General features: G+C 68.8%; 2 protein-coding genes across 3 annotated transcripts; both read left to right on the top strand.

Annotated features, from left to right (window-relative positions):
* The first annotated feature begins 1,938 nt into the window (after positions 1-1,938).
* On the top strand, positions 1,939-5,760 carry TRIM63 (tripartite motif containing 63). Its single transcript, XM_013948021.2, has 9 exons — positions 1,939-2,097; positions 2,372-2,538; positions 3,746-3,914; positions 4,142-4,237; positions 4,465-4,698; positions 4,873-4,895; positions 5,229-5,353; positions 5,493-5,570; positions 5,676-5,760. The coding sequence occupies exons 1-9, from the start codon at positions 1,939-1,941 to the stop codon at positions 5,684-5,686; spliced, it is 1,062 nt and encodes a 353-aa protein (XP_013803475.2). The 3' UTR covers positions 5,687-5,760.
* Positions 5,761-6,747: 987 nt separating this feature from the next.
* On the top strand, positions 6,748-9,673 carry SLC30A2 (solute carrier family 30 member 2). 2 transcript variants are annotated; one of them, XM_067311433.1, is made up of 8 exons: positions 6,748-6,918; positions 7,286-7,494; positions 7,644-7,790; positions 8,462-8,615; positions 8,708-8,858; positions 9,078-9,183; positions 9,272-9,406; positions 9,515-9,673. In XM_067311433.1, exons 1-8 carry the CDS (start codon positions 6,869-6,871, stop codon positions 9,658-9,660), a joined length of 1,098 nt encoding a protein of 365 aa, XP_067167534.1. In that variant the 5' UTR covers positions 6,748-6,868; the 3' UTR covers positions 9,661-9,673. The 2 variants fall into 2 exon arrangements, with proteins under 2 accessions (XP_067167534.1, XP_067167533.1); XM_067311432.1 differs by lacking the exon at positions 9,272-9,406 and having other exon boundaries at positions 6,848-6,918.

A 9,673-nucleotide genomic window follows, 5' to 3' on the forward strand; every position in this document is an offset into this window, starting at 1 on the left:
CCGGTGCAATCCGCTTTGCACCGCGGCTGCTCGCCGCTTTGCAAATGCAACCTTTCATTTATTTATTTATTAATTTATTTATTTATTATTTATTTATTATTATTATTTATTTGTTTGTTTTGCTTGGTATTAAGAAAAGAATTAGCGCGATCCCCCGCGGGGGAGCCTCGCGCCTCTGGTTGCGCCCCAGCTTTGTGCACGGGGCCGTGGCTCCCGGCTGCGGTGAAGGTGCTGCCCGTTCCCTGCTCTGCTCTGTTCCTCGGGAGCACGCGGGGCTGGTGGTGCCTTTCCGTACAGCAGTGATGCCTGCGCCGGTGCTGCACGGCAGCGGGAGAGCAGGGGGCTCCCGCTGCAGCCCGCGCGGCCCCTCGTGTAGCAGCAGGCCTTCCTCGCGGGGCTGCAAACTCAAGACGGTTGCAAATCAAAGGGATTGCAAACTCGGGGGGTTGCAAACTCACATCGCAGCTGAGAGGTTGCAAACTCACACCAGAGCTGCACATTTGCTTTACCCTGGCTCCAAAGCCAGGACGTCAGCTCCGGCCCCCCCGGCTCACAGGGATCCACGTTCCTGCAGCACCAGAGGGCGCGTGGCCATCGCGGATCCATTCAGGAAAAGGGCTGGGGGCTGGCGAAGGGGCAGAGGCTCCCCTCGGAGCGGGGCTCCGCACCGGCCCCGAACCCATGCCACCGCGGTGCTGCCAAGGCAGCTCTTCCCATTGATCATGGCAGGACCCCCCCCTTCCACCCTTGTATTAATTGCTAATCAGTCCGGCGGCAATTAGCACCTCGCGGTCTTCCCCGATCCACCCAAGCCAATTAGGAGCCGCCGAGCCCCTCGCAGGCCAGCGGCAGCTTTGAAGCCGATTAGGGCATTACCAGCCCTGCCGTCGCCGCGGATCCCCTCAACTGAGTCCAGAAGCAATTAGTTAATTAATGCCACACGCGGGCGCAGCCCCTCGCTGCGGCGTTCGAGCCGCCGGCCCGGCCGCGCGCCAGCATGACCCGGAGCCGCGGCGCTATAATTAACCCGCTGTCCCCTCTCGGCTGCCAGTATTTACAGGTCTCCCTGTGGACCAGCGCTGGAATTTGGCATAATAACCTGTTTATCGCCGCGGCTCCCAGATGACACCCCGGCCATGTGAGCCGGGGGCTTTTTTTACCCCGCCGCGTGCGCGGCTCCCGCGGAAGGAGCCTGGGCTCGGCTCAGCGTGTTTTCCTCCGAGTGTTCCTGGGTCCGGTTTTTGCAAACAAGCCGCCGCGCCGAGGCGGCCCCGGAGACCCGTGTTAATCGCCCCCCCTCTATTTTTCGCCCTCTCCCCCCCTCTCACCCCCGCGTGGCTTCTCCCCGGCCGCGCGGGGAGCTGAGCGCCCGGGTCAGAATTAGCGGTGTCGCTCAGTGGATGAAGCGGAGGGAGCAGGGCATCCGGCGCCGCCGGAGACGGGCACGGAGGGGTTTAGGGCATGCGGAAACCCCCAAAGCCAGGTCGCCCCGCGGGGCCGGGCGGGATGAGGCACGCGAGGCCGGAGCATCCCGGCGCCCGTGCCGGCGGCGTGCCGGCCCCCCCGGCCGCGTCGGCCCCCCCGGCCGCTGTCGGCGCCTCGCGTGACTCTGTTTACGGCCCCGGCTCCGGTTTCTTTGTCCCGGGAGAGGCTCCGCTCCCGGGAAGCGGGTGCCTGGACAGGCCGTCCCGAGCCCTGTTTACCGCCCAGCCTCCCGCCCGGCCCGGCCGTTGCTCACTCCCATGTGACAGGTGGGAAACTCGACCCGCCGCCGATATTTTCGCCCCGCGTCACCGCAGAGCGGATGATAAATAGCCGAGCGGCCGGAGGCGCCGGCAAAGGCGGGTGCCCGCAGCCGAGGCGCAGGAGCTCGGCGCCGCCGGTCGCCCCGCGAGGAGCAGCGACGCTTTTTTGGCCCGGGAACCTCTTGCCGGCCCCATGGATTACCAACCCGGCATCATCCGGGACGGCAGCCCCATGGAGAACCTGGAGAAGCAGCTCATCTGCCCCATCTGCCTGGAGATGTTCACCAAGCCCGTGGTGATCCTGCCCTGCCAGCACAACCTCTGCCGCAAGTGTGCCAACGACGTCTTCCAGGTGAGCGCTGCGGCGAGGCGTCCCCAAGCCCCCAGCCGGGACACTGGTTGTTCCCGGGAAACCCTCGGGCTCACGTTTCGTCCCCACCGCGGGCGCTGCGGGAGGCCGGTTTCGGGCACGAGGGGGTTGGTGACGGAGGTGGCCGGCCCGCGAGAGGTCCCCACCGGGGCGCCGAGCGTGGGGGCGGGGGCGGGATGCCGCAAGGATGCTCGCGGGCGCCGCAGGACCTGCCGGCATTCCCGGCCGGGACGCCCTGACCCGGCTCTCCTTGCAGGCCGCCAACCCGTACTGGCAGAGCCGGGGCAGCGTCATCTCGGGGGGCCGTTTCCGGTGCCCGTCCTGCCGCCACGAGGTGCTCCTGGACCGCCACGGCGTCTACGGGCTGCAGAGGAACCTGCTGGTGGAGAACATCATCGACATCTACAAGCAGGAGTGCTCCAGGTGAGCCCGAGCGCGGCTCGTCCCGGAGCTGGGAACCGGGGCGCCTCTCCGCTTGCCAACCCAAATCTCTTCCCCCCCCGATAGCGTGGTTTGGACGTTTTTGGTCTGATACTAAGAGCAATAACACCGCGAGCGTTGTCCGTCCGGGAACGCTGGTCTCCGACGGCTTTCGGGCCGCCGCAGAGGGCAGCGGGTCCTTCGGCGGGGGACGATAGCGGGACCCGTCCCGTCCTCAGCGCCTGGCGCTTTGCAGATAGAGGTTTCAGTCGGAGATAAGGGGCGCACGGGACAAACACCGGCTCCGCTTGCAAGAGCTGGGAATTGCCAGCTGATAAGGGATGGAGGGATGGTTTCGGGGGGGGGATCTCGCTCAGGGGGCTGGAAAAAGCAAAGGCTCGTGTTGCTCAGGGGAAGGGACCAGGCAAACGTGCCGGCAGCTCGGAGAGGGAAGGGCACGGACAGCGGGGTCACGTCTCGTCGAGGCCGCGGCCGTGCCGGGGCTGCGGGAAAGCGGGGGCGAGCGGGGCAGCCCCGGGCCCGGCCCGCCGGGGAACCGGCTCCTGAATCCACTGATTCACTGTAAATATTATCCGCAAGCCATGGGGACGGTGGCAGATGTCAGACGACAAGCATCTGCGGCATCAGAGTTTCCGCAAGGAAAGGCACGCGGCCCCCCCCGGGGCGGCCAGGGCCCCGCGAGCTCGTTACACCTGTGGTTTCGGGGTGAAGACCCAGGGGTTTCGGCTCAGTGGGATCCCGAGCAGGTTGATCTAATCCCCCTTGCAGGGTCTCCGGCCGTGGTCACGCTGCCCACGGAAGGGGCAAATTGCCTAAAAAGCCCCCGGGGAGGGGGGGGCGGTTGTTTGAAGCCGCTGCGGTTGAACTACCCTGGCGGGGTCTGGGAATCCCCCACCCAAATCCCGCGTTCGCCTCATCGGGCAGGGGCGAGCGTTCGTCTCGGGGCTACGATAAGAATAAACGGCAGCACCCCGGGTCTAAAATTAGGCTGTTGTGCAGCAGCCCTGGACCTCGGCGCCGGTGCCCTCCAACGGCCGCGGCACCGGCCAGTCTCGCACTGGTTTCAACTGGGGCCCCGAGCTCCTGCCTGAGCCTCCGCCCAGCGGGAAGCGGAGCCGGGGAAGCCGGCGGCTCCCGGAGGAGCCGGCGGGACGGCGGGGCGTCACCGCAGCCCGGCCGCTCTCTCCAGCAGGCCGCTGCAGAAGGGCGAGCACCCCATGTGCAAGGAGCACGAGGACGAGCGCATCAACATCTACTGCGTCACCTGCGAGGTGCCCACCTGCTCCATGTGCAAGGTCTTCGGCGCCCACAAGGAGTGCGAGGTGGCCCCGCTGCAGAGCGTCTTCCAGGGCCAGAAGGTAGCCGGCCCCGGGGCGCCCGCGGGGGGGCGGCGAGATGTGCCGAGCCGGGACGGTGGCACATGCCTTGGGGACCCGCTCACCACGTATTAATAGCCCGGGTGGCTTCACCCAGGAGACAGGCTATACTTAGCGCGGCCGCCGCTCCGGGCGGCGTTTGGGGGGGGGGGGGGTTCGGACCGGGGTTAAACCTATTTTTATCCGTTCCCCTCCCGCCCCTTCCCCAGAGCGAGCTGAACAACTGCATCTCCATGCTGGTGGCCGGCAACGACAGGATCCAAACGATCATCAGCCAGCTGGAGGACTCCTGCCGGAGCACCGAGGTGAGGAACGGGAAAGCCGAGCCAGCGAAACCCAAGCGGCGGCGGGGACGAAACCCAAGCCCTGACCTCCGATAGCTAACGCAGGTGCTGCCAGCCGCCGGCGCAGCCCCGGAGCCGCTTCCCGGGGCCGGGAACCGTTTTCCATGGGTGGGAGGGAGCCACAGCGGCGGGAGGAGGGACGGGAGGGTGGCCCCGCGTCCCTCATCCAGCGCCCGCGTGCCCGGCAGGAGAACAGCCAGGCGGCGGAGCGGGAGCTGTGCGAGAGGTTCAGCGCCCTGGGGACGCTCCTGGAGGAGAAGAAGACGGAGATGCTGCAGCGCATCGCCAAGGAGCGGGAGGACAAGACGGGCTTCGTGCAGGCCCTCATCCACAAGTACAAGGAGCAGCTGGAGAAGTCATCCCGCCTGGTGGAGACGGCCATCCAGGCCATGGAGGAGACCGGCGGCGCCGCTTTCCTCATGGTGAGACCCCGCTGCGGCCTCGCCGCTCCGTCCCGCTGATCCGGGCAGCCCTTGCGCCCGGGGCCGCTTCCCACATCCCAGCTCTGGTGGCCTCGGGGACATCCTAGATGCTGCCGGTTCCCGCGGCAGCTGCTCCCGCTCCTCTACATTCACCTTTTCTTCTCTCTCCCGCAGAACGCCAAGCAGCTCATTAAAACGTAAGTGCCCGAAGCTTGAGAAATCCCAGGGATGCAAAACCCCGGGGCCCTTCCCAGAGACGAGCCGGGATTTGGCGGGGGGGGTCTTCGTTAGCTGGACGCCTAATGAGCAAGCCGCAGAGCCCGGCGGCTGCAGCGTCTCGGAGACGCTGAGCGCGGGAACGTGGTTCCCAGGGCCGGGCTGGAGAGGCCACGTCTGCGGGGTGCAAAGCACCCGCCTGGTGCGAACGTGCCCCAACTTCCCCCCTGGGCACCCCAATTTCACCCCGGGCACCCCCGATTTCCCCCGCTCCGGAGGCCACCGGGGGACACGGCCGGGCTCTCCTTCCCCAGGATCGTGGAGGCCTCCAAGGGCGGCCGGCTGGAGAAGATCGAGCAAGGCTTCGAGAACATGGACGGCTTCTCCGTGAACCTGGACCACATTGCCGACGCGGTCCGGGCCTTAGACTTCGAAACAGGTATTTCAGCCCCAAAACCCCCTCGGGCGCTCTCGGGAGCTCCCCGGGAGCCTGAGGCCGGGGGCCCCATTGCGTCGCAAAAATGCCATTTCGAGGCAGCCCCTCGGCCCATCCATGAGTTTTCGGTGCCCGTTTGCAGATGAGGAAGACGATGAGTTCTTTGAGGAGGAGGAAGAAGAGACGGAAGAGGAAGCAGCGCTGGCGAAGAGGGTGGACGGTAAGGACGGGGTGCCGGAGCCCGGGGTTCCCATTGCCGGAGCCGAGGCTCATTCGGGAAGCTGAGCCCCCCCCCCGCAATTGCCCCCATTTCCCTCTCTTGCAGCTCCCCAGTAGCCGCCGCCACGTTTCGGGAGCAGAAGGAACTTGGCAGGAGCAGGCGGCCGGGGACGGAACGGGACGGGGCGGCGGAGGCGCCCGCACGGGGACAGGACAAGCCGGGCACCCACGCGGGGATGACGTCCCCGCCGGACACCGGGGCCGGGCACAGGGCGACACTTTTCTATACGGGTGCACATAGGACTATTCCGCACATTTTGTATGTTCTCTTGTTTTGTATATAATTGTAACGGACTGCGATTTGGGGTATTTTGTAAAGAAATAAAACGGCACTTTTGGGTTCCCCCGCCCCGTCTCGTTCATGCCGTGCAGACCTGGTCCCAGCGGTGCCTCATGGCGCTGGGGGTGGGGGTGTCTCCCCGTCCCGACACCATCGCTCGCAGCCTGTGATTTCCCGGCTTGGCTGACCGGGATGGAGCCGCCGGCGCGGCGTGGGGAGGCCTCCGGATCCGACACCTAATTGTCGGCCTCATTAACACCTCGGGCCGCGCTGGCACCCTGCGCCTGGCCGCCCTCCGGGCATTTCACAGCTCGGCACCCGGCAGGATTTATCTCCCGGGGATGGTGGGGCGCCCGGGGCCAGCGCTTGCCTGTGGCTCTGGGATGCCATGGGGGGGGGAGTGAGGTCGCTCTGGGCCGCGTCGGTCCCAAAACGGGGATCGCATGGAGCCGGTTCACTGCCAGCTGAGCTCAGACCCACGCAAGCACCTTTCCTCCTGCAAAGAAGCAAGCCCGGCTGAGGGGAAACTGAGGCAGGGCCCGCGGCGGGGCTGTGGGGGCACGGATGGGCCCGGGGGGTACCGGTGCTCCCCGCCGCGGCACCGGGGGCTGGAGCGACCTCGGGGGCACCGCGGTGGCCGTGCAGGGGGCTGCTGGGCGCTGCGGCCGTGTCCCGGCGCACGGATCCCGGGATGCCACTGGGGCCAGGCCGGGGGGAGCCGGAGCCGCCGGGGCGCGGAGGCCTCGGGGGTCCCGGGGGCGGCGCGGCGGCCGCCCGGGCGGGTTTGCAGCCGGCCTGGCCTCCCCCTCCCCCTGGCTCCCGGCTTTTCTTTGCACACGAGTCCGCGGCGCTTCACACGGGCCGAGCCGGAGGCGGTGGCGGGGCCGAGGCCGCCGGGTGCCGCCAGCTCCGGCCGCGCTCCGGGACCCCCTGGCACCGGCACCGGCACCGGCCGGAGGATGGAGGCCGGGGAGGAGAAACGGCACCTGCTCAACGAGGCCGCCGGCGGGTAGGGGGCTGCGGGGGCTTGGGGACGCGCACGTTCCCGGGGGGCTCCGGGGGGTCCCTGCCTCGGGGCTCAGGGATGGGAGCGGGCACCACCCAAGCGAGGAAGGGGCCGCGGGGCTGAGTTTTGGGGAGCTGGCTCACGGCCGGGAGGGCATCAGGAGGACGCTCCCCTCCTTCCCTCCACCTTGGGAAGCCGGGCTGGGGTCTGCGGCAGGTCGCCCCCCCCCCAATCTGCCCATTGCCCCCCCCAAAATCAGGCCTCTCCCATGAGCATCCGATACGGTTGAAGCCAAAGGGACGTGTCGCCGCCACCGCGCGTCACCCTGGGGTGCCGCTCTGCCCCCCAACGGCACCTCTCCCCCGCGCAGGTCCTACCTGGGGGCGTCGCAAAAGACCGGGCACAACTCGGCGCACGGCCGGGCGCCCGACGCCGGCGCCGTGGAGCTGGGCCCCCGGGGCAGCCGGCACTGCCACGCGCCGCGGGCCGCGGGCAGCCGCGGCGACAAGCAGCGGGCCCGGAGGAAGCTCTACGTGGCCGCCGCCATCTGCCTCGTCTTCATGGCGGGGGAGGCCGTGGGTGAGCGCCGGGGCACGGCACGGGCGCAGGGGGAGCGGGGAGGCGCTGCGGGGGCCGTCCGCGGCTTTTCGGCCAGCCGCGCGCCCCGGCGGTGCCCGGTTTTGGCGCCGGCGGGACTTTCCGCCGCTGGGACACCCCGCTCGCCGCAGGCGGCTACCTGGCGCGCAGCCTGGCCATCCTGACGGACGCCGCTCACCTCCTGACGGACTTCGCCAGCGTCATGATCAGCCTCTTCGCCCTCTGGGTGTCCTCGCGCCCCGCTACCAAAACCATGAGCTTCGGCTGGCACCGGGCAGGTAGCGGCTGAGCCCCTGCGGGTCCCCTGCCGGGCGTGGGAACAGGGTGCTGGGTGTGGGAACGGGGTGCGGGAACAAGGCGCCAGGCAAGGGAACGGGGCGTGGGAACTGGATGCAGGAACAGGGCACGTGAATGGGGTGCCAGGCGTGGGAACAGGGCATGGGAACAGGGCACCAGGCATGGGAACAGGGCGTGGGAATGGAGCGCCAGGCGTGGGAATGGGGCGTGGAAACGGGGTGTGGGAACTGGGTGCAGGAACAGGGCACAGGAACAGGGCACCAGGCATGGGAACAGGGCGTGGGAACAGGGCACGTGAATGGGGCGCCAGGCGTGGGAACGGGGCGTGGGAGCTGGGTGCAGGAACAGGGCATGTGAATGGGGCACCAGGAGTAGGAACAGGGCATGGGAACAGGGCGCCAGGCATGGGAATGGGGCGTGGGAACTGGGCGCTGGGCGCAGGAATGGGGCGCAGGAACTGGGTGCAGGAATGGGGCACCACGCTCCGAACATCCCCCCCCCGGCGTTGCTCCAGCTGCCCAGCGGGGCCGGTTTCTTCGGGGAGCAGGACGTCGTTTGGGTGGAATCCGCATGGATCCCGGGGCAGGGAGGAGGCGGCGAGGGGCAGCCGCCGGGGTGGCGGGCGTTTTCGGGGCTGCCAAGCTCTCCGCAGAGATCCTGGGGGCCCTGCTGTCCGTGCTGTCCATCTGGGTGGTGACGGGCGTCCTGGTGTACCTGGCGGCCCAGCGCCTGCTCTCGGGCGACTACGACATCGAGGGCGAAGCCATGCTGGTCACCTCGGCCTGCGCCGTGGCCGTCAACGTGGTGTACGTACGGCGGGGCCGCTCCGCGGGGCCGGAGGCGCGGCGGCGGTGGCGGCGGCGGCCCGGAGGGGACGTCACCACTCGCCTGCCCGCAGGATGGGGCTGGCCCTGCACCAGACGGGCCACGGGCACAGCCACGGGGGCGAGCAGCCCAATGCCAGCGTGCGCGCCGCCTTCGTCCACGTCGTCGGGGACCTGCTGCAGAGCGTCGGCGTCCTCGTCGCCTCCTACGTCATCTTCTTCAAGGTTGGGGGGGGGGGCCGCGCCGGGAGCAAAGGGAGCGGTCGGGACCGGGACACGGGGACGCCGGTGGCTTTGGAGGGACTGATTCACCTCCCTGCTATTCCCACGTGGGAACGGGAGATTTGCAATCCGCGTGTGCGGGAGGAGCCGCGGGGCTTCACCTCGCGGTGCAAAGCTCCTGCCGGCAGCCGCGGCCTCCGGCCCCGCTCCTGCCCCTTCCAGCCCGAGTACAAATACGTGGATCCCATCTGCACCTTCCTCTTCTCCGTGCTGGTGCTGGGGACGACGCTGAGCATCCTGCGCGACGTGCTGCTCGTGCTGATGGAGGGTAGGGGCGCGCCGGGCCGGGGCGGCCGGGATGGAGGGGGGGCCGCGCTCGCGGCCGGCCCCACGCAGCCCCCGCGGCTCTGCCCTAGGCACCCCCAAGGGGATGGACTTCAACGCGGTGCGGGAGACGCTGCTGGCGGTGCGGGGCGTGAAGGCGCTGCACAGCCTGCACGTCTGGGCGCTGACCGTGGCGCGGCCGCTGCTCTCGGTCCACATCGCCATCAGTGAGTGCCGGCGCCGGGCTGCGATACCCCGAGCGGGGGGGGGGGGAAGGGGGGGGGTGCGGGGCTCCCGCCGCGCACCCCAATCCCCCCCCCCTGCACCCCTTGCAGACGAGGACGCCAGCGCCCAGGAGGTGCTGGAGGAAGCCAGCGCCCGGCTGCAGGGCGCCTTCGGCTTCCACACCACCACCATCCAGATCGAGAGCTACTCCGAGGACATGCGCGACTGCCGGGAATGCCAGACCCCCCGCGACTGAGCGGCCCCTCCGA

The sequence above is a fragment of the Apteryx mantelli genome, chromosome 27, assembly GCF_036417845.1.
Source record: "Apteryx mantelli isolate bAptMan1 chromosome 27, bAptMan1.hap1, whole genome shotgun sequence".
Taxonomy (NCBI): domain Eukaryota; kingdom Metazoa; phylum Chordata; class Aves; order Apterygiformes; family Apterygidae; genus Apteryx; species Apteryx mantelli.